General features: G+C 51.7%; 1 protein-coding gene across 6 annotated transcripts in view; it reads left to right on the forward strand.

Annotated features, from left to right (window-relative positions):
• The window catches only part of NFATC2 (nuclear factor of activated T cells 2), a 154465-nt gene that overhangs the window by 121012 nt on the left and 6794 nt on the right, over positions 1 to 26659 (forward strand). For 2 of the 6 annotated variants that reach the window (XM_081832578.1, XM_081832579.1), the window contains exon 10: positions 22023 to 22110. The exons of the other annotated variants lie outside the window; for them this stretch is intronic. In XM_081832578.1, coding sequence (XP_081688704.1) covers positions 22023 to 22066 — 44 coding nt within the window. In that variant the 3' untranslated portion in view covers positions 22067 to 22110. The remainder of the gene's footprint in view (positions 1 to 22022; positions 22111 to 26659) is intronic. 6 annotated transcript variants of the gene reach the window in all.

A 26659-nucleotide genomic window follows, 5' to 3' on the forward strand; every position in this document is an offset into this window, starting at 1 on the left:
TGGTCAGCATTCTTTCTTAAAGTTCATTTGAAGATGTTTATATTTTATTTAGGCAATATGTTCACATGCTTAACAAAACCATATAAAAAGATCCGTCCAGCGCAGTCTTGCTCCCATTTCTGCCCTGCCCCCCTCTCTAGCCTTCTAGAACAGCCTTTCTCAACCTCATTTTCTTTACCACCACCCTGTCCGGCCAGGCTCCTTTTGCAGTTCTTTCCTATCAGTGCCCCCATGAGTGTCAGTCCCACAGACACACTGTATATCTGCTTATGATATATAAGATTTCTTCACTCCCTAAATCCAGTCTTCACCCCCTTGGGAATGCACGCTATGGAGTTTATGTAATCACAGGCAGGTGCAAATATGTCTTCCTATTTTCCTCCTTCCTTCTACAAAATGTTGCAGATCTACTCCTGGGTCCCCCGTGGATGGGGAGTTGGGTGTCTCTTGGACAAGCAGCACGTGTGAACCTGTCACCTGCTGAAGGGGTGGGCGGGCATGTCAGGGGCTGGTTCTCAGGAATGGAAGGGCTGGTCTGAGGGTCCAGCCTGGATTCGGAGGCCTGTGGGGTGGAGAGTTTCTGGGGTCATCCTGCCTGGCTTTCTTTCATTCTGGCCTCACCACTTCACTCTCTCATGGCCTCAGGCAAGTAACTTACGATGATGGCCCTGACTCTGAGGGTTCTGGTAAGAATGGAAAAAGGGAGCCTCCTTGGAAGGAAAGCGCTTTGGCCAGTACCTGGTATGCACGGTGAGTGCTCAGTAGTTATCGGAATACTTTACCACCACCGCCCCCCCCCCCGCATCATCATCATCATCATCAGTTCTGGGCCATTGCTATGGTCTGGAATATTTGGGTCCCCACAAAATTCATATGCTGAGGCCTAACTCCCAAGGTGATGGTATTAGGAAGTGTGGCCCCTGGGAGGTGCTTAGGGCATGAGAGCGGAGCCTCCTGAATGGGATTGGTGCTCTTATGCAAGAGACCCCACAGAACTCTCCCTAGTTCCCTTCTGCCACGTGAGCTTATAGGGGAAGGCAGCTGTCTATGAGGAAGGGCGCTGAATCTGGTGGTGCCTTGATCTTGGAACTTCTCAGCCTCCAGAACTGTGAGACATAAATATTTGCTGTTTCTGAACCACCCAGGGGCTTGTTATAGCAGCTGGAACAGACTAAGACCGCCATGCAGGTAGTCAGGGCCGAGCTGGGCTTTGAAGAAGAACCCAGAGGCTGACTCAGCCTGTGTCCTTATGACCTTGCTAGGCTACTTCTTGTGAATTCAGCAAAGGATATTTACAGTCCTACTAGAAAATTCCAAAGTCCAGGAAACTGCTTGCCTAGAGACGAGCCCACAAAATTCCCAAGGGCTACTGCTGGAAGATCAATTAATGAGCTAATAGCAGGTCTGCGTCCCTCTCTTTCAGGAGACGGAGCATCATGTAGGTACCTCCCTAGTGGCATCTTTATTTTGCCCCTCTTGATATTTCCCCACCTTCTAAGAAGCTCAGATTTCTCGCTGTGCCACTTGGGTGTCCTTTGATCCCAAATGATGTGTACTTTCTGTTGCTAGCTCATGTAAATATAAGGAGCCACCTTCCAGTGGAGTCCAGACCCAGAAACGCTCAGCCATCTTTTTGAAATTCTGCAGCGCAGATGTTTCCATAGGAATGTGCTCTTGCCTTTCAAGGTCAAAAGCTACCAAACCACAAGAAAGTCCATTCTCAGACTCGCTGTCCACTCAGCCTGCATTCCAGAGCAGCATCTGACCCACAGAGAGCAGACAGGGCCCAATAAAGAGGACCAAGAGAGACATCACTTGGTGTCATCCGATGGCCCCACAGTCATCCACCAAAACCCACGCTTTTAGCTGTTCTGAGTCATTTGTGTGGCTATCATTTCTACCTCCAAGTGAGGTTATTGTCTTGTGGTAACAAGTGAATATCCTTGTGCAGGAATAAGGTGATCAGTAAAACAAGATTTATGGGTAGATCAGCACCCAAACCTGCTTTGAAAAGCTCTTCTCTGTTTTCATGCTTACTAGCAGAGAATGCAGAAATGCTGAGGCTCACTTCCTCCCTACCAGTGTGCTGGGCATGCCGGAGACTTTGCTCCTTGCAGGATGACACAGTGACTGTTGTGAGCATCTTTACGTGGAGGACTGTGGTTGTGGTGGCTCTTTACTCGCCCCAGGCCACAAGCCAAGATAGTCCAGAATTTTTGTATTAAAAAATACGAACCTTCACTGTATCTGGGCTAGCTGTAATTTGTTTCTCTCTAGAAAAGTAGAACTTGAAAAGCAGTTTAGTTGCTTGAGGCTATGAGTTAGATGCATGGCCGTTAATCAAATCTTCTTTTAATGCTGCCTTTTTCTCTGTACTCCCCACCCTTTCCCCCATCAAGAAACCCATTGCAGATAAACAGTAGAGCTTTATTTACCCAGAAAAAAAAAAATCTTTTATGAAATAGCCCTGGTTTCACTCCATTCCGTAGAGTTGAGATTTGGGTGCATGTTGTTTTTTGTGGCCTTTGGGCATAGTGCTGGACTCTTCTCTTGCCCTGGGCCCGTTCAACTCTATTTTAGCACAAATTTTCTTTTACTTTTCACCCTCTCAGGAAAAAAAGAGGGGCTTTGTTCTCAGGGAATGATGAAACCATTTCTCTGGCCCTTCTCCATCACATTCTGGACACCTCTTTAATTTGTCAGGTTAAGCTGAGCCTGGGCCTATAAAGGCAGGGCTGGGGCCTGTTTTGCCCATCCAGGATGTTAGGAGTCTTTCCCTGGGCAAAGTCACCAGCAAACTGAGGCTTGAGATTCAGGAATGAAGTCTGTTCAGGTCCTCAGCAACCAATCCTGCCACTTTGAGGAAGGCTTCGGGATGACATCTGCCTCCTCTCTTTCAACGGCCGGCCGTGAAATCGGATCTCTGGCAAGCAAAATAGAGCACTTCCTGGTCATTTGACAATAGACGCTGAGCACCCTGACTTGATTTTATGATGGGATCGTCTGTTGCAAGTGGTTTGGACTTAAGTCCCAGGCGTTCTGCAAACCAGCAAATGGGTTTCATCTGAAGCCTGTTAGTTCCGCCATCCCAGGAAAGTTGAAAGGACACTCCCTGGTTGTTAGTTCCCAAAACTCTGGACAGAGTGGAGGTTCCGTTGCATAAGCTGACTTATGTGGACGACGCCTTTGAAATGTTCCGCAGCCGGTTCTTATAGATTTCTGGAGGTTGACGGTGTCTTTTTGAATTTTCAGCTTTACTGGATGCCTAAAAAAGAATTGACCCAAAGTTGATTAATGCACCCTTTCCACTTCTTACAGATGGATCGAGTTGTGGTCTGCTTCAGTACTTGGAGGAGGGGCGGCCAGCTGGTGCTCCATGGGCTCCATCTAGCCTGCAGATATTTTGGTTGGCCCACACAGTATTTTAAGAAATATTTGGATTAGACGCCAACGTTTAAAAACCAGGAGATTGCACATAAAAATACAGATTTCAGGCTTTTCTTGGAAAATCCAAGAATCGGCCGCCCTGGGCCCCACGTTCTGCATGGTGGCTAGCTGGAATCAAAGTCAAGGCTGGCCTACTGTAGAGACCACCTCCGTTAGAGCACATACCTGCTGTCGTCTGCAGCCCCCCACCCCTCCCTCCTATCTCCTGAAGATGGATGCTGTGTCTGTTGTGTTTTGCCATCATGCTTGTGCTGTTGTTTCTCTTGTACTTGGCCGACCTCACTCAGTCAAGGTTTCTTTCTGACCTGTTAGGCATTTGAATTGGTGACTCCTCTTCTGGAAGGGCCACTCCCATCCGTGGCTGCCTAACTCAGCACTTGGTAGACAGCTGCACTTAGGAGGTGTTAGCTTCCTCTGTCTTTCTTCTTTCTCCCTCTTTGTAGCTGGGGATAAGATTTTTTTTTTTTTAAAAAGCTTTTATTATGAAATGTTTTGAATATACACAAATCTAGGGTAGCACAGTGTACCCACGTACCCACCACTCAGTGTTGACGGTTATCAACTCACGGCTGATCTGGTTTCTTCCATACCTCCCATCATCTCCCACTCCCATTTCATTGTAGTATTTTGAAGCAAATTCTCGACATCAGAAATCCCAGATAGCAGAACCATATCATTGCATGTGTAAATATGTGCTATGTATCCCTAAGAGAAAAAGATTCTGAAAATACTCCTAATATTCTTAGCATGTATGAAACTTCGTGAAAATGCTTTAATATCATAAAATATCCAGTGTTTAACCTTCCTGTTGTCTCATACCTATCAGAAAGGGGTTTTTTTTTTTTTTTTCCTTTGTTTTGTTTTCATTATTTTATAGTTGGTCTGAATCAGGATTCAGACCAGGCCCATACCTTGTAAGGTGGGATACCTTGGCTTCTCTAAGTCTGCTTTAGTCTAGAGGTCCCCCCCAGAACTGTTTTTATTATTATTATTTTGCCATTCATTTGGTAAAAAACCAGCTTCTTTATCCCATGAAATTTCTTACAGTCTGGCTTTTGGCAGTTATATTCCCAGGGTGAGGTTCAGCATCCCCATCCCCCCATATTCTCCCATTTCTTGTAAATTGGCAATTGATTCTAGAGGCTCAATTGATTTAGGTTCCACTGTTTTGGCCAAGATGGCCTCATAGCTGGTGGTGGGTCCTTTTGTCAGGAAGCACATGATGTCAGGTTGCTTCTCTTTTGGTGATGTTAGTAACTGTCCATAGGGCCTAGCTCCATTGATTCAATGGTGCATTAATGGCAAAATGGTGATATTCTGTTCTAATTCTGTCTTCCCTTCCTCTTCTGTTAGTTGGAAAACTTCTATAAAGAGAAATGTCCCTTCATCAACAATGGTAGAATTCATATAGGAAAAGAAGGATGAATGCTTGATTCTTTCCCTTTATTTACCAGTTATTAAAATAATGGGTCAGTTCCTTAACATCCTCCAGGGGCAATCAATTAGGGTTTTGTGTTTGTGTGTGTGTGTGTGCCATAATGAACTCATAGATTTAAACATAATTGATGTTTTAAGATTTTAATAGACTTTTTTTGGGGTAGTTCCTTTTGTCCTCAATATTTGATGGACCTCAATAATATGACTTCCTCTCCTTTCTTTCTCTGGCTTAGCAATGTGCTTTTTCTGAGGTGTTGGGGAGGAAAGAATCCTACGTGTAGACTCAGGGTTATGATCCCTACATGTGTGAAGGGGAAATCATAAAACAGCGTTTGCATGCCAGCCGATGGAGGTATTCCTCAAAGCATTAAGGAGTCTTTAGCTTCAGAACAGTTGGAGTTTGCAGGACAGGAGAAAGTTACGTATTGATTAGGTATATAGGGCTCCCGTAACCAGAACCCGAAATTAACAGCAGCTTAAACAAGATAGACGCTTGCTTTCTTACATAACGCACGGGCGTAAGCAGTCCAGGGCTGGTATACTGGCCACGAGGTGCCAAGACTAGGCTCCTTCTGTCTTATCATTCCACCATTCTCAGGGTGGTGCCCCCATCTGCATTGTCCAAGATGGCTCCTGTAGGATGTTTATCAGCATCCTGGCCTCCACCTACTGGATTCCAGCCACCCACCTGCCCTGCCCCAGTTGTGACAGCCAAATGACCCCTGGGCATAGAGAATTGCCACTAGTTAAGAACCAGCAGTCTGAAGGATTTAGTGCCCGATTCTGGTGGAAACAACGCCTTTCTAACGTTGAATGTTGACCAAGCTATGTGGTTTTTTTGGTACGTGGGGGCCCACTCTAGAAAAAGCCTGTTATTTGTAGACTGGAGAATTCTTAGATCTCTCGGGGTGTGTAAAGCCACCAGGAGCTAGTTTCTCGCTGTGTACCGTGGATTTATTGGTGAATGCCCGGGACAGTGGCTTCAGGGTCAGATGCTGATGAGTAGTTGAAGTCGAAGGAAGCTTGACTTGGAGCCTGCTTTGCCTCCTCCTTGCTTGTGGCCTTGGGTGAGGCATGTGTGAAAAGTGCCCCACAAAAAATGGGGAGGGCTGGTAGTATGGGTATAGCCTCTCTTAGCGTGGGGTTGGTGGGCTGGCTGCCTCAGGAAGCTGCCAGAAGCCATCTTGTTTGCTTCTAATCGACTGCTTGCCCATTCATTCATTCCTTCTTTGAGAAGATATTCGCTGGCCACCTACTGTGTGCTGGGCTTTGTGCTGGGCGCTGGAACACAGCAGTGAACCCAGTGGACGAGGCCCCTCTTCTGACGGTCTCTAGGGGAGAAAATGTTCATCAAAAATCAACCAATAGGGGCGCCTGGGTGGCTCAGTCGTTAAGCGTCAGCCTTCGGCTCAGGTCATGATCCCAGGGTCCTGGGATCGAGCCCCGCATCGGGCTCCCTGCTCGGCGGGAAGCCTGCTTCTCCCTCTCCCACTCCCCCTCCCCCTGCTTGTATTCCCTCTCTTGCTGTGTCTCTCTCTGTCAAATAAATAAATAAAATCTTTAAAAAAAAAAATCAACCAATAAATAATGAGACTTTCAGCTGGGGCTAAGTGCTCTGAATAGAATAAATGAGGTGATGGTGGGGGAGGGAGGAACTTCAGATGGGGACAGCCAGGGACAGCCTGCTTGAGGAGGTGGCCTGGCCCTGAGACCTGGAGGAGGAGGTGCGGGAAGGGAATTCCAGGCAGGTGGAACAGCATGTGGAAAGGGCCAGAGCTGGGGGGAAACCTGATTTGTGTGGAGGGCAGAGAGAGGTCTCGGGTGGCCGACAGCCACGGCCAGGAGGTGAGTGAAAGGGAGGTTTTGAGGGTAGGCCAGACCACACAGGGCCTCAGAGGCACAGCGAGAGGCCTGGATTTGATTCTGGGAGGGAAGGGAAGCTGTTGGCAGGTGGCAGGGTGGGGTGTGTGTTTGCTAGGCTGGCAAGTACAGGAGATAATTACGACAACAGTCTCTCGCACTTCATGAGCACCTTTGGAAGGCAGAGCCTAATTATCATCTCCCGTCACAGCCACGAGCCCAAGCTGAGAAACAAGGGGAGGATTTGTGTCAACCACAAAGCTAGAGGCCCAGAGGGGCTGTCAGAGGTGCCCGCACATCGATGACCTGAGAGAGTCATCTAGATACAGTTCATAAACAGAATGGAGCTTTGATCTTGGGCCTTTTCGCTCCCTCCATCTATGAGACTCCAAAAAGCGGGCCTTCGCGGCAGACCCGCCAATCTGCCTGCCTCCTGGACACCCCCACGTGGATGCCCCACGGGATCCGATGCCCACCCCTCCCTGTCCCTGTCTCCCCTGTCTGTATGGCTGCCTAGGGAATGTGGGGGTGTGGCCTTCAGCAAGTTACTTAATACCTGTGACCGCAACTTCCCCATTTGTAAAGGGGGGATCATAACAGTGCTTTGGGTTTACATGACGGACACGTGGCCGGTGCCTGTAATGGGCAGCCACGGTAGGCACTTGGCAGGGAGTACCTGACGCCTCATCGTCTCCCCTGTCACCATCCTCATCTGTCCAGAGCCAAGGAATGGCCCATCCCTACATCTGGGATATGCCAGCCCTTTGTTAACATCCTCTCGTCCGTTCCGGGTTGAAGCCATCTGCTCAGACACCGCAGGGAGCCTCGTCTCAGGGCCCCCGGCTCGTCCGCCAGACCCGCCCCCTCCCTGAGTGAGGGGCGCGGGTGTGGGTTGCCATCTTGTCCTCACCAGCAGACCACCAGAAGCAACTCATGTGCCTATTAATAAGACACAGTTCCCAAAGAGGGTGCCGAGCAGCTGAGACAGGAGTTGAGGGGAGACCTCTTCCTGTTTGTGTTTTTATACTTACGGATTTTTTTCTTCTTCTTTGCTAGCTGCATGTATTCCTTAAGAAAATTGCAAAGAAAAAAAGAAAGGGAACACAGTTCAGGTCTGAGAAAGGATCCTACAGGCTCGTACAAAAAACGGGGGTTTCGAAATGGAAAGCTGTTAGTTCTGCTTACGGGTGCATCTCACCATTTGGATGCGAAGTTGTCCCTCTTGTCCACCCCTCTCAGCTTTGAGTGGAGGATGCCATGTGCCTGTGCCGAGACTTTCTTGCCTCTGAACCATACCATACCATACCATGGTCTCTGCCTGGAATGCCATCCCCTCCCTCTTGTGCCTTCTGGAGTCTGGCCAGCATTTCGAGGCTCTGCCCAGCTCTCTCCTCTCTGCAGCGGGGAGGGGTTCTCCTCCTCCAAGTCCTGGAGACACGCACGGCCCCTGGCAGATGCTGTTCATCACTATACCTCTCAGGGGTTTCTGTTTTTTCTTCCTGGCTCAAGTCCAAGTCTCTGCGTGGGAAGGACTACCATCTCTGACTTGTCTGTACCCACAGCTTCCCCTGGGATGGCTTTGCACATAGTAGGTCCTTGGCAACATTTGCTCATGCCCCCATATGCTCCAAGCCTCAACGCAGCTCCCTGCAGGTAAGATGTAGGGAATTGAATGAATATCTGAGAACAGAATGGACATCATGTGCTGCCTGGCTTTTAAATGATGTAAAACCGTTCATCCTAAAATAACAGTAATACTTATTTTTAATAATAATAATAGTAGCTAATACTTCGATGGCACTCATTGCGTGCCAGGCACTCTGCTAAGACCTTACTGTACTAAGTCATCTAACCCTCACAACAGCTCATGAGGCAAGTACTATTATTACTCCCATTTTACTTTATTATTTTTTAAAGATTTAATTTATTTGACAGAGAGAGAGACACAGTGAGAGCGGGAACACAAACAGGGGGAGTGACAGGCTTCCCACGGAGCAGGGAGCCCGATGTGGGGCTCCATCCCAGGACCCTGGGATCACGACCTGAGCCGAAGGCAGACGCTTAACGACTGAGCCACCCAGGCGCCCCTATTACTCCCATTTTAGAGGTGAGGAAACTGTAGCCCAGAAAGGTTAGGTGACTGACCAAGGTCACACAGACGGTGAGTAAATGTCTAAGTCGTTCTTTCTCTGTTTTTTTTTTTTTTTTTCTAAAGATTTTATTTATTTATTTGACAGAGACACAGCGAGAGAGGGAACACAGCAGGGGGAGTGGGAGAGGGAGAAGCAGGCTCCCCGCAGAGCAGGGAGCCCGATGCGGGGCTCGATCCCAGGACCCTGGGATCATGACCTGAGCTGAAGGCAGTCGCTTAACCAACTGAGCCACCCAGGCGCCCTCTGTCTCTGTTTTTGAGGCAAGATGCTACATCTTTCTGTGGGAGTTCAGGCGTGGAAATAAACAGCCCTGTGACACCTGCTAGCAAGGTTCGATAGTGCCTTAAAGCGGGGGACAGATCGTGTCCCAGTCCCAGAATCAGGCCTCATCAGGACAGCTTTGGAACCTTGAGCTGTGAGCTTTTCAAAAAGTCCTGAGAGATGGTTTGAGAGACTCGCGGTGAGGGGTGCGGGGGGTGGGTGGGGGGGAAGGATAAATCCAAAGACAGAGCTGCAAAGTGGTAGTGAGGAATGTTTAACAGAACGCCCATAAACGAAAGATGTCGGCAGTCCCCTCCAGCCTTCACAGCAGTGTTTTCACGATACTCAGTGTGAGTGATGGGGGCATCTCCGTTGTCTGGCACGCCAGGGCCTGACGCTTCCCGCAGCGGCCTGGTGCCTCGGCCTTGAACGTCCCGCAGGGACTGCGCACGCGCGCGGGGAGGCGGCCAGGCGGTCGGTTCCCTCCCGGCGCCGCGCTCCGCGGGCCTCCCGGCATCCGACCGGCCTTGGGGCTCGGCGGGCCTCCGGCGTCCGACCGGCCTGGCAGAGGCCGCGGGGCCCACGAGAACATCGATTTCTCGCCCCCAGCCAGCCGCGCTGCCCGGCGCCGGGCCATCCTGCGGTTGTTGTGACAGCAGAACCCAGTGCCATGGAAACGATTGTGCAAGGCCCGAGCAGGCTGCCTGGAGAGAGCATGTGCGCAGCAGCCTCGGCGCGGCCCTCCCGCGCCCCGTGATTCTGTTGTGCTTGGCCGGGGCCGGCGCTGGGCTCCGCGGCGCTCCTTCTGCAGGGAGACCCGCGATCCCCTTCCCTGTCCGCGCCAAGAGGCTGGCCCAGCTGGCACGCACGCTCCTCTTCTCTCCGCCGGGGCCCGCTCGCCAGCTCCCGGCTCCTCCCGCAGATAGCGGGTCCCCGGGGCCCGGCTGGCCGAGAGCGAGGTGGCCGCGGACGCCCGGAGTGGGCATCCGAGCTGGCCTGGGCTTCCCTCTGTAAACAGCACGGTGTTTGCATCCCGGGGCTGGCCAGGGCTCTCCTCCCGCTGCGGTTCCAGGCGTTTCTGGGGGGGCGGAAAGCAGAAACCAGCCCTGTGTTCTCCAGGCTGCCAAGCTTCTGAGAAGTTCATGCCTCAGCCCAGGAACTGGAACCCCCTTCTCCTGCCGACCCCCGGGGGCCCCTTTCAGAGGCAGGTACCAGCTCCCCCACCCTGGCTAGCTTCCTGTTTCACTGTGATGGGAGAGAAGGTTCTAGGGATGGTCTCCTGCCCCATCTGCAATTGCCATCCCTTTACTCAGCGGCCCATCCCCTAACCCAACTCCAACTGTTGGGTGCGCAAGGCCCGGGCCTCACCCCAGGATGGTCTCTTGGCACTTGACTGTGGCCAGAATCACCCTGGAAAGAGCTTCCTAAATTCACACTCTAGCTTACAGCCCTGGAGCCCTTGCTGCTCTAAGGGGGTTGTTGGCTTTTCAGGGGCCCCTCTGTGTGGCCGGTGTTGGCAGAGGGACAGACGTAAAGCACTCTGTTTAAAGTCATTCTTGCTGAGGTGGGAATGCCTGATACGATCCGGGCCCCCTCCTGGGCGAGCTTCACATTTCCAGGAGGGGCTCATTCACGCCAGCAGGTCTCTTAAGGAGAAATGGGACGGGGTGTTTTCATGTGGAGGTTGGCACCTCCAGTTTCTATTTTGGAATGTTTGGCGTCCTGGCCCAAACTGCTTGCCCTTGAGTCTGTTCCAGTCAACACTTCTGCTGAGTGCCTACTGTGTACCAAGCAGAAAACAAGTCCGAGGGTATCGGCTTAGTAACTTGTACTGTGGTTTGTAGCAAGGCGAGTGTAGGGGTGTGTGCGTGTGCACATGGGTGTGCATGGGCTCACAACTGCGCATGCCAAGGAACAGCCCAGGAGCCTGTATGGGCAAGAGAAAGCGGTTGGCCCAGTCCGGTTCTCCTTGGACTTTGGGGTTAACTCTGATCATTTCAGGCCCAAACAGAAAGCTCTGTCTTTACCATTAAACCGAGGTTTGTGGGCGAGGCAAGAGTGCAGGGTAGGGCGGTGTCCAGTTTGCACGCTGGCGTCACCGCCCACATTGAAATCCTGGCTCGGCCACCTGCTGGCTCTGTAACTCTGAGCGAGTCCCTTCAGCTCTCTGAGCCTGGGTTTACTGACCTACACAGTGGGAATGTAATAACATCTACTCGTGGGGCCTTGTGAACGCTGACTGGTCAGCGCATGTAGATGTCGTAGGACAGGACCTGGCAGCCACCAGTCACCAGTGACTGACACCCGTGACCAGCCAGGTCAACTGACAGGTGCTGGACGAATGAGGGGAGGTCCCCGGGCTGTGGATCTTGCAGCCTAAGGGAGAGTCGGGATAATACGTACGGCAGAAGTGTGCTTCAGGTGGTGAGACAGGCCATGAAGGAACAGGGGCTTCGAGACACAATAGGAAGGCCTCTCGGAGGAGGCGGCATTCTCCTGCCCCAGGTGTGCTCGTGGCCCTTCCCCATACCCTGAAGGGGCGCTGCTTCCTGCTGCTCTCTGAGCACGAGGTCATGTGGGAGGCAGCAGGGAACGGGGCTCATCTGTCTTCCTTGTTCTTTGGCTCTATTCTCTACCCCCTCGCCCTTCGTCCCTTGCCCCCTTCCCTCCCCCACCTCCTTCCTTCTCTGCCTCTCCCCCTTTCCTTCCTTCCCTCCTTCCTTTAAGTACCAAATTGCTTTTATTACCTATATGTAAGATATAAACACAACAATACAAATATTGTGTCCCTGTCCTGAGTTTAAAGAAAAAGAACATAACCACTGCCTCGCAGCTCTTTTGTCTTTAAAAATTTTGTAATTTGCACACCTTTCATTTAGGTTTCTCAACAAGATGGCTCTTTAAGAAACTTTTCTCTGATTTTCACTGTCACAGTGAAAAACGAGTAATTCTTTGATATCCAACCCAATGCTCAGATTCTCACTTGTCTCCTAAGTGCCCTATTTTCTCTCTCTTTTTTTTTTTTTTACGGCTTGCTTGACTCTGGATCCAAGGCAGGGCCCACACGTTGTGGTTGTTTGACGTGTGTCTTTGCCTCTTTCCTCTGCTCATGTCGCTGTGCCCTTTCCCCCCTTTGCTGTCATCAAGTTCGTTCGAGAAGCCAGGTGGTTCGCACATCGGCTGCTTCCGCAGATCGAAGCCCCACGTGCCTCTGACGTGTTGTTCCGTCCCCGGTATTTCCTGCAAGTCAGTAGCGAGACCAGGGGCAGGATCAGATTCAGCTTGCTGTTTCGGGAGAGACCACCTCACGAGACGCGGTGTGTTCCTCCCTGTGTCTTTCCTGCAGGGCTTACAGCCAGGGGTGTATCCTCTTCACCCGCCCCCGCCCCCGCCTTCGAGTCATCGCTGTCCTCAGTTCTGTGTCTGGCACTTCCTTTTCTTTCTAATGTTTCCACCTGTTTGATTCTCCACACAGTACATTTAGTTTTGCCTGCTTGTGAAGGTTATGTCAGTGGAATCGTTCTGTAAGAAGTTCTCCGCGACTCGCTTCTCCCCTCATCCCTGAGATTCGGATGTTGTCATTTCGGGAGCCGGCATGCTTTCCTTTTCTCTGCCGTGTAGTATTCCATCGCAGAGCTCCTGCATCCACCCCCCCGGGAGACCTTTGGCCGTTTCCAGATTTCTCCCCTTTGCTTGCTATAGACAGTGACTTCTGGAATACTCTTTCTCTGTCTCCTGGCACACACACAGGAGTTTCTGTCGGGCTGTGCCACCAGCTGGAAGTGCCAGGTCACTGGGCGTTCACAGGCGCCATGTTAGTAGACAATACCAAATTGTCTTCCCAAGTGGTTGTACCAGTTTGTACTCCCGCCAGTAGGACAGAAGTGATGGCCCGGCTCCACATCCTGCCAACATTTGGTATGGGAAGATTTGTAAGTGGTTTTGTGTAGCTGGTATGTGTGGGGAAATGATACCTTTTGATGAACAGAAATGTCTGATGTAAATTTATTTTCCGAAAGGTGTGAACTTTTTTGAGCATAGTTTGAGGTGGCACTACCCCAAATGTGTCATTGGACCAGGAGCTTATTAGAAATGCAAATTCCAGACCTGATAAATCAGAAACACCAGCGTGGGGCCCAGCACTTTGCTCTTTACAGGCCCTCCGGGTGATTCTGATGCTCCTCGAGTCCGAAGGACGGGTTTAAGAAACGTTTTCCCACCCGATGACTTAACCTCTCCTATATCGCGTTCCAATATGTCGTAGTCTTTCCACCCTGAAGTTTGTAATGATTTTGTGTCCAGTATAAGGTAAGGTTCCCGTTTCATTGTTTTCCGTATGGATAACTAGTGGGCCCAGGCCATCTGTTGAGAAGTCCATGCTATCCCCACGGGCCCGTGATCCAGCGATGGTGTGAATATCATTTCCATGTAAGCCTGGGCTTCCTCCTGGTCTCTCGGCTTCGTTCCATAGATGAGTTGGTCTGTCCCCGGCGACGGTTCTTCACTATAGCTGCTTTGGAGATGGTCTTGGTTTCTGGGAGGGTCAGTCACCAGCTCATTGTTCTCCAGAAGTGTCTCTGCTATTTGGGGACCTTTGCTTGTCCGTGGACATGGTAGAGTCAGCTCGTCAGGCTCCACAGAATGGCACTGAATCTTTACATTGACTTCAGATCACTGAATCTCTAGCTCAAACAGGAAAAAACAGACATTGTACAGTATTGTATTTATGTGGAGTTTTTCTAGAACCTGCTCAAGGTCATCCTTCAGAACAAGAGGAAAGAGAGAGCCACCTCACACAAGGGTTCGCGGTCATTCCTAGCCACTGACCCTGCCCCGTGGGCTGGGATGAGCCTCATGAGCTCACGATGGCCGGGCCACCTGCCTCCCCCCGCAGAGTTTGGCAGCTTCAGTGGATGCGTGCTGAGGGTCAGGAAGATGGAGGGCTTCAGTTGGAAAGGCTGGCTGTCTCATACCTAAGAGTCTCTGGTTTCCTGTGGATCTGCGACTCTTAAAACCTGCCTCCTGCAAAGGTCTTTTCATGCGCACTTTCTAGCCACATCCCAGTTGGTCCTTGGAGAGGGAAGTGGGCCCCGTGAAACTTTGGAGCCAGGATTTCACTAGCTAGAGGGAGCAGGTGGGTGACCGCACGACCAAAGCTCAGAGGCCTTGGCTTCTCCCTATGACAGCAACCCGTGATGTGTCACTACCTCTCTTGGGATCTGCTCTAAGGGACAAGCATTATAGCACTCCGTGTTTGGCCATGGTGAAGTCAGCACTGGGTTTGCCGGTACTCAGAGCCAGAGTTTATTCATCCATTTTTTCCTTCTTTCATTTAATCATTCCTCCAACAGCTATTTATTGTCACTACTGGGAACACTGCATGAATGAAAAGCTCAAAGGCCCTGCCCTCATTGAGCTCACAGTCTGAATGATAGAACCAAGTAGAGCTAAATGCTGTAAAAAAAAAAAAAAAAAAGGCAAAGCAAGGGGAGCAGGAATAGAGAGTGGTGGGAACAGAGGCCTGCTGTTCTAGTAACAGGAAGTATCCCAGAAGAGGAGACGTTTGGCAGAGAGCTCAGTGAGACAGCCTTATAAATATCTAGGGAAAGAGCATCCTAGGTAGAGAGAACAGCAAGTGCAAAGGCCCTGGGGTGTAAGTATGCTTGCTGTGTTAAAGTGTGGGAAGGTGGGCTGAGGGGATCAGAAGAGGATCAGAGGAATGTGAGGAAGAGAAGTGTATTCTCTTTGATCTTAAAGGTGTGGACTTTCCCGGGCCAAGGAGGATCCCTAGGTCCCGGGAGTGGGTTAGTGCTAGCTGGAGAAAGTCCATCAAAGTGGAACCCAGTGGGTGTCCACAGTACCCCGGCTCCTGCTGTGGATAGCTGCGGTCTGGCAGCCACTCACCTATCACCCTCTAGGATCACCTGGATGTCCCCATCAAGCCCCTGACCAGGGAGGCTAAGATGGTTAAACTTTCTTTGGAGAACGGGTGCCTTCTGTGCTCTGCAGATGGCCAGAACCCAAAGCCAGAATCAGATCGACGGCATGGGAACGTGTGAGTTCCATGAGGTCCAGAAACACAGGTTGCTGGTGGTTTTGTGGGATGTGAGCTTAAACTTTCCTCTTTTGCTGGAGAATGTCATCAACAAGAGCCAGCTGGGATGCCTTCCGTCGTTGCTGGGGAAACTACCATCTCTCTCTGAGCCCCGGGCCTCAGCTTTGGTTTCAGTCTTGTGATGTCCTCGTACCCTGTCACTTTTTAGACATGCGCCCTACACTTGGCATTGCAGTCCCCAGGTCCCTCTTTGCTTCTTAAATCTCATCCCCCCACCCCCAGCTTGACTAGAGTGAATGACCTGGTTAGCTCATGCCATTTTCCCTCAAATACTACCCGAGTGATTTTTACCGTGTAACCCTGTTAAAAGTTAGGGGATCCCAGGGACCAGTCTTTGCTCAGCATTGCCTTTGAAGAAGCAGGTTCTGGCTGCCCGATGATAACTGCAGAAGAATTCCCAACTTGGCTGCGAGCTGAGCCGTCCTCCCCATCTGCTGGTGACATGCCCTCCTCCCACTTAGCACCTTGGCTTCCGACTCAGAACCCGAGCCTCAGAAGTGCCATGTTTACTCATCCCGAGAGCTGGGGACAGTTTGGTGCCGCGTGCCGTTTTTCTCGTAAGCTCCGAGGTCTTGCTGGTAAGCTGTCTGGGCGGCCGGGTGCTGTGCGGGCCCGATGCCTGGGCCGGCTTCCGGAGGCCTCTGGTTTGCAGCGCGTGGGTGACTCACAGGGCTGCTCTGCATGTCGCTGGCCCGGTGCAGCCAGCGCGTGGTGCAGGGTGGCCCTGGAGGGGCCCCTCTCGGCAGGATGTGAAAGCGCATTTCTGAGAGCACGGCCGACCTCAGACCCACCCACTCTGAAAATGCAGAAATAGCTGCCAGGGTGAAAGTGCTTTGGTGTAAGAGGGTGGCTGTCCAATCGGCTCAGTCTGTTAACCAGATGCTCTCTGCGCGGTGGGCGAATACGTACCAACACCCGGAGTTAGACGCTTTCAGTGAGCGCGGCATTGTGGCCGCTGGCTGCAGAACACAGCGTCCTTCTGGGTGGCATGTTCTTATGCCCATTCTCTGGATGAGGAAGCGGAGCCTCGGGGAGTGACCCTCAGTGCCTGCGGAGGGCCCGTCATGTGCCACCCAGGCCGTTGGAAACACCTGTCATGTGCCGACTCCTTGCGTCCCTCCGCCATTGTCAGGAATGGTCTCTGGCCACCTTTTACAGGGGAGGTGCGGAGAGTGCCGGGGCCTGCCTTCGGGCCGTGGCAGGATGTGGCAGGCTGGGATCTGGACCCACGATTTGGGCCCCCAGCAGTGCGTCTCCCTGCGAGTCTGCCCTGGGGTGCGAGCCCCCGTCCACGGCGCTCAGCCCCTGCACTGAGCGGTCGGTGGCCCCCGCCCTCAGAGGCTTCTCCGAGGCTGCATGTGTGCCGCCCAAAGGGGCTCTGGGCTGGGGGACCCAGGCAGCAGTTGAGGCTGGGTGTAGACAGAGAAGTAGCATCCGGCTGCATAGAGCGAGGAGAGGGGGCCTTCCGGGCCCGGAGCCAGACTGCATGAGGTGTGATGGTAGTGGGAACGCTGGGGCCATGACAGCAGCATCTGCTCCTCATTCACATCCTGCCACGGACCACCCTGTGACCTTGGACAGCCCTTTAACCTTGGCTGCTTTGCTGCGGATGCCTGCCATGTGAGCATAAGTGGAGATAGAGAGAGGAAGGTGCTCTGGCAGAACAGTGCCTGTGGGCCTATCTTAGCTCAGGCTGCCATGAATTTTCCTCCCCGTTTGAGGCTGGAAGTCCGAGATCAGGGTGCCAGGGCCGTTGGGTTCTGGCGAGCGCCCTCTTGAGATGGGCGCCTTCTTGCTGTGTTGGCCATGGCAGAGAGAACGAGTATACAAGCTCTCTGCTGTCTCTTCAGATGAGGACACTAATCTCATTGTGCGGGTCCCACCCTGACGACCTCATCAACTCTGATCACCCCCCAAAGGCCCCATCTCCAGACACCATCACACTGGGGTGTAGGGCTTCAACATAGCCATTTTGGGGGGCACAGTTTAGTTCATGGCTGGGCCTGGAGGTGAAATGTTTGATCGAGGGGATGAGTCAGGCATTGGGACTCTGTCTGCATGTATCTTAGGGACACCTGGTGTAAAGTCACACACACAGTCCTTGCCGGTCCCTTGGACAGCCTTTGAGTTGAGAGACCTTTAGGACTGGGTTTGGTCCCTGCTCAGACCTGGTAAAAATTTCTTTGCAAGAAGCTAGTAGCTTTTTTGAGCCTGGAAGGAGTGGGCTGGGTGGCCCAGGGGCCCTGATTTATCTTGTTCTCACCCACCACACAGGCCGTTGGCTGAACCAGGAAGGTGGAAGGTTCTTGGCCCTGCACTTGCCCTCTCCCTCCCCGAGGCAGGTGGGCTGCCAGGGCTTGCCGAGTGAACCGGGGGCCAGGCCTACACCCTCAGGAGGCAAGACTTACGCCAACCCAAGCTAGAGGGAGGCGGACATGGTTGAAATCTTTTGGGGGGATTTCAAGACAAAATGCACAAGACAGGGGGACGGTATCATGGAAGGGAGTGTGAAGTGGTAGGAGGCCTCCTTACAGGACCATGGGCTTGTGTTGGGCTTTGGAAATGTGTGGATGCGTTGGGAAGGTGTTCTTCTGGGGAATGGATTGCGCTCTGAGCTGGTCAGGGTAGACGTGGGAGGATACAGAATGATCTGGAAGGTGGGGTGGAGACTGAGCTGGAAGAGTCAACTAAATACCCAGTGAGTCCTTTCCAAGTGGCAAGGACCATGCTGGTTTTTGAAGGCAGGGTCTCATGAACCAGGCCGGGGGTTTCAGGCCAGCTCCCGAGAGGCCACGAGGAAGTTTGGTGCCATTCTGTGACATGAGGAAAGTGGCCCGGGAGGGAGGTGCTTCCTACTGCCCCAGGCTTCCCTCTGTTAGCCCCCCTCCCCAGCCTCCATCCCATCTCTCACCCGTAAGCAAGGAGAAATACACTCCAAGGTCTTCGCGTAAGCCTTTGGTTAGTTCCTTCCACCCCCAAAGAGAAAAATGGCTTCCCAAACAATTAGGTATTTATTTTATCATCTCATTTGCGGTCCCAGGCTGATTTGTGGGTTTGGATTGCTGTTTCTTTCCTGAATCTCAACTGGATGGAGTAACAAGTGCTTTTCTTTAGCTTCTGTTTTGGCCAACAACCCATTTTGCAGTGCTTGTTGCTTTGTGGCTGATGCCTCTCAGCAGAGGTTTGGGGTCAAGGCCATGATGAAATGGCAGAAGGACAAGGAAGCAAGCCCGTGGTTTGTTTAGAAGGCTTTCCTGCCTGTGGTTGCTACCTTAGAAGCCGTGTGGTTGCTCGCGAGGAGAGGTGCAATGTAGCTGCTTGAAATGAGAAGTAATTCTGCTGAATTGGAGAAAAGGACTGGGCCGAAGGGGCAAACCCAGCTCAGGTCTGAGTTTCTACAGTCAGTTTGTCCTTCCTCGTAGGGCAGCTTAGCCGAGAGAAAGTCCGCGTTGTTTTTCTCTAGACTGTAAGCTGATGTGGAACTCTGGAAAAAGTAGAAGACGGGCAGGATGATAGTCATTTCTACTGTGGTTGAGAGGGACATCGGTGTTTTCATCATAGGACCATCAAACTGAACGCCCCTTGGACCAGTCTCTAATTCCTGTTGGCTCCCCTGACAACAGATGCCATCTGATTCCACCCCACTTAGGGATGCATACCTGCGCTTTCAGGAGACTGGATGCTAGTTGTAGGATTTGTCAAGGTGACAGATTCTTGGGTCTGTGTTTTTGCACTTTATCTGTTGATACCATGTGCTTGCATGTTAATTATTAGTGTTGATTAATCAGTGAGGCACTTCCAACCCCTAGCCTCAATGATCAGCTAACCCACAGCACCAGTGGAATGATTCACCGATTTGTGCCTAGTGTTGTAAAAATGCAACATCATTGTGTCGGTCTTTATCCGTAGCCTCATGAAAGACCACAAAATGGGGCAATGATTCTAGGACCAGAGGCCCCTCTCCTTGGCTTTGGGAGGGTTTGTGGATATTACCCAGGTAACTCTAAGCATGGCCTTCTCTCTTGCTGTCCCCTCCATATTACTAACAACTGGCCAGAACAGTCGTACTGATCAAAGGAACCGACTTCCTTTTGAGCCATGTAGGGAAATAGAGTCCTATTCTTGGGTATTGGAGAGCATGGTTAGGCCAGGTCTCCATCTCCTTTCACATCCTCACCTCTCACTCTCCCGTCTTTCTTCTTTAGGGGACCCTATTATGGAGTTTATAAATACCTATGAATAAGTCAGACAGAACACCTTATTTAATCCACACAGCAGCCTTGCCAGGGAGGCATTCTTATCCCCATTCTGTGGCTCCGCGAGAGGCCCTGAGAATGACACAGATGTCCCTACCCGATTGCTTTTGTTCCGGAGGCTCCTGCATTTTAATTCAGCTCCCAGAGCAGCCTGACCATCTTCCAAATGTAGGGAGCCTGGAGCTGGGGCCTTATCAAGCTCCGCCCAGTGCAGGGGGCTGGTCCTGGCCAAGTTGCTTCATCTTTCTGTGCCTCAGTAACCTGACCTAAGCAATGGGCATCCCACCACCAATCCCCAGAGATGGCGTGGGAGTTAAAGCACCTGGATAGCTGTCTTCAGGAGAGAACAGCTGACCGGGGCGGCTGCGGCGGGGGGTGTGTGTGGCTGGGTCTTGAGCGGAGTTCGGGGTCTTAGTTGAACGGAAACAGGCCCTTCCTCTCCTCTTGGCACCTCCGTCTTCCCACCAAGAAACAGACAATTAAAGAGTGAAACTTCATGACTAAACAGGAAGTTGCACCTCAGAAGGCCACAGACAAACCAGTTAGTCTGATGCTTTATAAATTCTCTGAACACTCTTGACGAGGAGCACAGAATGGAGACAGAGCCAGGCTGGCTTTCTGGGCACTGGCTGGCTGGTCTTAAGGGCATGGTCCCCGGGGCTCCCCCTAGATTTGGCTCACTGCTCCAAGCATGTGACCTTGGACCTGTACATGACCCCCGAAGCCTCCTCAGGGCGATTTGAATGGGTGTAGGTGGACAGAGGGAACACATCCTGGCCCTGAGAGCACCTTGGACCTGGTTTTTCCGGGAGTAACAACTGAGCCAATTGCTGTCCCTTGGAGGCCAACAGGCCCACCTGCTGTTGGGCAGAGACCAGGGGTCCCAGCACAGGGCCAGGGAGACAGGGGAGGGGCCAATGCAGTGATCGAGACAGGAGGCAGTAGAGGCTGCTGGTTTCCGGATATATTTTAAGGGTAAAATCCAGAAGCATTTGCATATGGAGGGAAGTGGGCTGTGACCAAGATTGGCCTGAACAACCGGAAGAAGGGAGCCGGTTTCCTATGGTGGGAACAGGTGGTACAGGGCTACTGTTTAGGGGGGCCGTGGCGGGGGGAGCAAGGACTTCGGCCGTGTTCAGTTTGAGATGCCCAGTGGGCAGTTAGATGTCTGAGTCTGAAGTTCAAGGGTGAGGTCTGGGGCTGAAAACATTAGTTTGTCAGGATACAGGTGGTATTTTTAAGGCCCCGAGGGAACGGTCTGATAGTGCCTTGTGCTCTTGGGTTTAGAATAAGCCAGTGTGGAGTAGAGAGAGGGAAGTAGAGTGAGGAAGCTGCTATAGGGCAACAGGCATCCGGAATTTGGGGGAGTGGGCCTTTTTGCTTCAGGAGATGGCCTGAAATGCATGGTCCAAGCTGTGTTTGCAAAGGAGGAGAGGTGAGCTGATTGTTTTGTCCTGAGCCTAACCCCAGCCAAACCACGCTTGTTGGAGCCCAGCGCTGGGGAGTTCAGGCCTGTAATTGCACAGGCTGGAAAGCTGGAAAGCTCTCATGCTTCAGTGTTCTCCGCCTTGAAGGGGACATTTCAGGGAGTCCGTGCTTTCCTTCAAGAGCTTCCTGGTTTACCTACCGATGCTGATAAAGCTGCATCTAGTAAAAGTTGGATCACTCCCTGTAAGAAATGAATCCCAGGAATGGTTTCTAATTTCAGGCCCTCAAAATGGACCCTGGCCTTTGACTTTGGCCATTTAAAGGGGATCGTGAGAACAAGTGGTTTGAAAACTTTGACATGATATGGCTGTAGAGGGGAGCGTGTGGCTATTGAACTTGAAGAGAAAACTTGACCTAAGACAATGGCTTGTAATGTAGACTGCTCACGAGTCCTTTTTAAGGGCCTTCAGTGCTCGGCCTGGGTAGGAGCTATAAAAACAGTAACTTTCTCTCTTCGTCGGTCTCATGAATTTGCATGCGCACTGAGGTTATAGCACATGTAAGAAGGTAACAGGGTTCAAATTTAGCATATATAAAAGCCTGAAGCAGGATGACTTTTGGGTAGATTTTTCATGAAATTCTGATTTTTCTCTGACTGCAGAAGCTAGCATTTTAAAACGTTATCTCTTTGGTTGGCCCTGATTTGCAGCTCCAGGACATATAGGCAGCAGGGCTGTTTCACGTAGCTTAGAAAAAAAGAAAACCCACCAAAACCTTGCTGATGCCCTTTGAGCTCAGAGACCCTCATTTCTTTGCACCAAGTCCCTCCTCTCAGGGACTGTTAACACTGGTTTGGGGTTAATTCTGGCACAGTTGTTAAGGTGATACAGAATGTGGGCTTAAACTACAGCCAGAGGGTTCAGTTCTGTCCTGGGTTCTGAGTGGCCCTCGGCTAAGGGATGATACTCATTAAATGGATGATATTAACATGAATTGGAAGCATAATAGAGGTCAAAGGTGATTTTTTTTTTTCTTCTCAAAAATGGTTTTGCAAATCTTTTTCAGAGCTGATAGACACACACCTTAGCTGGATACAAAACATATTATGAAACAGAATGACTGTGATCTTTGATCCGAGAAATCAAAGTTAAAGGTAATTGACATCTTCTGCTTCTCCTTTTGTTTTCCAGCTGTGTGTTTCCTTAACTTGAATTACTTGTAGTAGAAGAAAACTTTTCCAACCGTCCTCACAGACACCACTTCCTGCTCTTAAGGGCTGGACCCCACCGCTCTGTAAGGGGACATCCCTGGGGGACATCCCTGGGAGACTGGGAGGTTGGAGCATCAAGGTTGGGGTGGGGAGGTGGGGATGAGGCTCTGGAAATTTGCATGTTCTCCCAGAGGTCCCCCCTCCCAGGAGGAGCGCAGCTAGGTCACGTTCCTACATTTGAAAAGTCCTGCTCTGCAGTGGACCAGCTCCCTTTTGGTTTTGTGCAACTTTGCTCGGTGTATACGGTTAAGTAAGACTCTGCCGGAGGTGGGGCGCTCTGCACTGGGGAATGAGAGAAGGCAGGCAGAGCAGGAGAGCTGGGAAGCTACTCTTGAAGTCCGCTGTGCTTGGTTCAGGGTAGAGCTGGTTTTCCCATCGAGCTCAGCAGTGCCCCTGAGCTAGCCTCAAGCATTAGACCTCCCTCCATGGACTCTGGATTCTGGATTCTGGGCCTGCAGACAAGAGCCCGGGAGCTACGGCAGACTCCACAGCGCAGGGCTCAGGAGGCACCTGTGGGTCAGCGAGGCTTTGGCTCTTCTGCACCTCAATTCCCGGAGCCTCTGATGTTCTGCTTAGAATCCACACCACACTCGCAGTGGCCCAAGTGTGGTGAGCCCTCCCCCGAAGTCAGCCAGTGGTCTGGGGTGGGGGTGGGGGGTGGTTAGAGGCCTCCTGACCTCTCCCCGGCTCCCTGGGCTATGGCTTTTAAATGGCCCCTTTGTCAGAGAAAGGGGGCTCATTCCATCAAGGCCAGCCCAGTGTGTTCGCATCACACTGGTGAATTTTAGGGCGTTTGCAGAGGCCCTGGGCGGGGAATCCCAGAATCACGTTGCCCAGAGGGTGGGCTCTGCAGAGATCCCAACCCTTCCCGGGAACAGCACGAAAGGGGCCGTGGGGAAGGGGCTGCTGCTCTCGCACCTTCTCCAACAGGGACTGTCGGACACTGTCCACAAAAGCAACGCTACCCTGAGCACATTTGCGGGACCCCAGGTGCCAGACTCCCTCCCCACGAGTCAGGGTGACAAACAAGCAGCTGAGATGTCCGTGCGGAGACTATAGGCCACTTAACCAAAGTCCTTAAGGGCCTTTTGAATGTGCTTCTCCCCTCCCTGGTATTAGCACTTGGCTTACAGGGGGCCTGGGACCTTCGGCAAGCTGGCTCGGTGTCTTCAGGGCCCCCGGGGGATTTACCCACTTGTAACTCGCAGACCCCACCCACGCTTTGGGCTTCAGGCCTGGCAAGGTTGGTTTTTTTGGTCTTTTTCACTGAGCCTCTAACGTCTGGCCTGGCCCCTGTAGAAAGTTCTTCACTGTTCCCAAGTGCCCCTAGAGCAGGCAGCGATGGCTGCAAAGTTGCTTAGCAAGCAAGAAGCAGAGCCCTGGGAGAGTTTTGTTCTCAGAGGACAGATCATTTCAGTTTTGATACTGAAGCCACAGGAGAAGGCCCAGGGCCACCAGGCACCTGTCCTGCTTAGCCCCTTTCCACATGCTAGTGAGGAAAACAGGCCTGGTGCTCACTCTCGGCGGTCCGAGCAGCTCTCCCCACAAGCAGTTGGGACAAGAGGTAGCAGGACCCAGGGCCCACTCCCGCGCTTTCTGGGCCAGCCTTCTCGCCCCAAGCTTGTGGGATGGGATGGGCTGGGCTGGAGGAGAAGGGCAGTGGGGACGGGGGTGGTGAGCTGCACCCCTCCTGGCTTTAGCCTCTTTGGCCTTAGAGGATGCAGGCTGCCCCGTTCCCATCCAAGCTTGAGGAGCGCCTTTCTGGCTGTGGCCTCTGTGGCTGGCCCCAGACTCTCATGGGCACTCACATGATCTAACCAGATTTTAGAAAACATGCTTGAGGTTTGGGAGAGAAGCAGGATGGGGTCTGTCCACTCCTTCCTGTTGTTGCTTTCTTGGGGGATGAAGTTCCAAAGTCAGCACTTAAGGGGGAAAGGCCTAGAGTGAAAATGACTCTTAACAGACTTTCAACTTGCACCTACCGTAGATCCGTGTGGTTTTCTCTGTGCAACTCTGAGCAGCCATTCTTCTGCAAGGTGAAGCTTGAGAACCTCTGAGCTCAGCTGAAAGAAGGCAGTCAGCGTGCAAGTGTCTGGCCCTTCAAGTGAATCAGAAAATTCCTAGGGCAGAGTGGGATGCTAACAGAAACCCAGGTTTTTAGAAATAAACACCTAGAATTGTTTGATGAGCCCCACTCGTAGGAGGCATTGACCGCTGCAGCTGCCATGCCCCAAAAGTAGGTGAAGAAAAACACTGCTTTCCCGTTCATCTCTGCCCTTGGTATAGACTAGGGCTTGGTACACGAAGTCTCAGGCCATTTGGGAATTGGTCTGTTCACATCTGGCCCCCTGGCCTGGTATGGTCAAATAAAGTTTTATTGGCACACGGCCATGCCCACTGGCTCCCATGCGGTCTGTGGTGGCTTTCACAACAGCAGAGCTGAGGAGTTGAGTGAGGGGCCGTCTAGCCCATAGTTCTGGAAATATTTTTATCTGGCCCTTTGTAGAAAAAAACCTCGGTGATCCCTCGTGTATTCTTTTTATGCCTACAGCCATGTATTAGCATAGTTATATTTTTGTTATGCTACCAGTTTGATTTTTTGGAGTTTTAAAGAGAAAAATGTATAATTGTAATAATATTTATATCTGTCAATCTTTTCCTTTCTGGTTTCAGCCTCAGGTGTCAGGCTTAGAAATCACCCTGAGGTGGGACCCACATTCATCAGTGTTTTCAGCACAGTGCCTCGCTCTAAGGGTGATAAAAGGTCAGGGGTTCTTGTGGTAGAGTCAACACCATTGGCCTCAATTGTGTTCTGAGAAAGTGATACTTGGCGACCGCCTTAACCGCTCAGCACATGGCCTTCTCCACTGTTAACTTAGCAGAGGCTGTCCTTACCTTTTCTGGACACACACACACAAGGCACTGAGGACCCCAGGGCCACGGAGGAAAGGTGATGACTACTGAACTTAATAGCACAGTCTCTTTATCAGTTGTGTAGCCATATAGTGTTCAGGTTAATATATGGGCCCTGAGTTCAAATCCTGATCCCGTCACCTGGTATGGCTGGTGACTGCCTATCGCCATCTGTAAAACAAGGATTGTATTACTAGGTTTGGTATAAGAAAAACTTAGCATTTATTACAGTGCTTGGAGCATGGTTAGCCTTCATTAAATATGAATGGCTTATATTCTTTTGTAGAGAAAAGGCTCCAGACAAGTAATAGACTGGCAACCCATTTGTCGATTGGGTGACAGAGGAAAATACACTCCCCCAAACCAAGTGACGTAGGCTGATGGTGTGGGATCCCTGTGGGGGGCTGAGACGCATGCATTAGCCACCTGCTGTGTGCATGCTGCTGTGCATAGCGCCACAGGGATACGGGTAACTCAAATAACCTGGTCCAGGAGTTTGCAAGCAAAGCATTTCGAGAATTCAATATTCGCTTTTGGAGGGAGTGAGGGCCCGAGGGTGAGAGTGGGAGATGGCTTCCAGGAAAAGGTGGCATTGGAACAGGGCAGGAGGGAAGTCAGGGTTGGGACAAGGAGAGGGGCTATTCAGAGAAATGCACATGGCCCAGTTTGAGAAGAGGTGGGAAGAAAGATACAGAGGTTGACATAGGATAGACGCTCCAAACGTTTACTGAATGAATGGAAGTCGAGGGCTGACCCACAACCCGGCACTCAGACCTCAATCAGAGCTAGGACCTGAGGCTACTTAACCCCTTGCTGAGCTTCCTTTTTCTCATTAAGTGTCAGCGAGCATGTCCTAGGTCCTGAGGCCCTATTTAAAAGCTGAGGATTCAGTGGGGAATAAGAACATAACCAGAGCACTAGCTGGTCAATTGCAGGAACCAGTGACTGGAGAAGACAGAGGGAGAGTGTGGCTGGGTGGGGCTGGGGTTTGCACTGCAGAGCACCCAGGCAGCCTTCCTGGAGGAGGGGGAGCAGAGCCTTGAGTGAAGGAGTGAGGAGAAAGGCATTAGAGGTGGTGGGGGAGGCAGCCAGGGCAGAGGCCTAGTGGGGTGCAGGTGAAAGCCCACGTGGCCAGCCAGCGGTGGGAGATGAGGGTGCAGGGAGCTCAGACCAGCTTGCAGGGCCTCGAAGAGAGCAGGTGGGGCCCAGAGCAGAGTTTTTGCATCAGGGACACCTTAAGAGGGGCAGAGCGAGGGAGTGAGACCAAAGCCCGAGAATGAGGTGCTACAGGGCTGAGTCTGGAGTCCCTCTTCCCGCTAAAGGACAGAAGCTGGGGCAAGACCAAGGGTGGGGTTTCCATGGTGGGCCCCAGGGAATTGACTCAGAAGGCAGGGTGGCCTCGCTGACTCTTCCAATAGCTTTGGCTGTGAAGGGGAGACCTCCTACAGGCAGGACCCTGAGCTCTGGAGGAAGCGCTGGAGCAGAGACCCTCCAAGCTCCCAGACCCGTGGGGTTGCGC

The sequence above is a fragment of the Leptonychotes weddellii genome, chromosome 10 (genome assembly GCF_054177405.1).
Source record: "Leptonychotes weddellii isolate Sample4059 chromosome 10, ASM5417740v2, whole genome shotgun sequence".
NCBI lineage: Eukaryota > Metazoa > Chordata > Mammalia > Carnivora > Phocidae > Leptonychotes > Leptonychotes weddellii.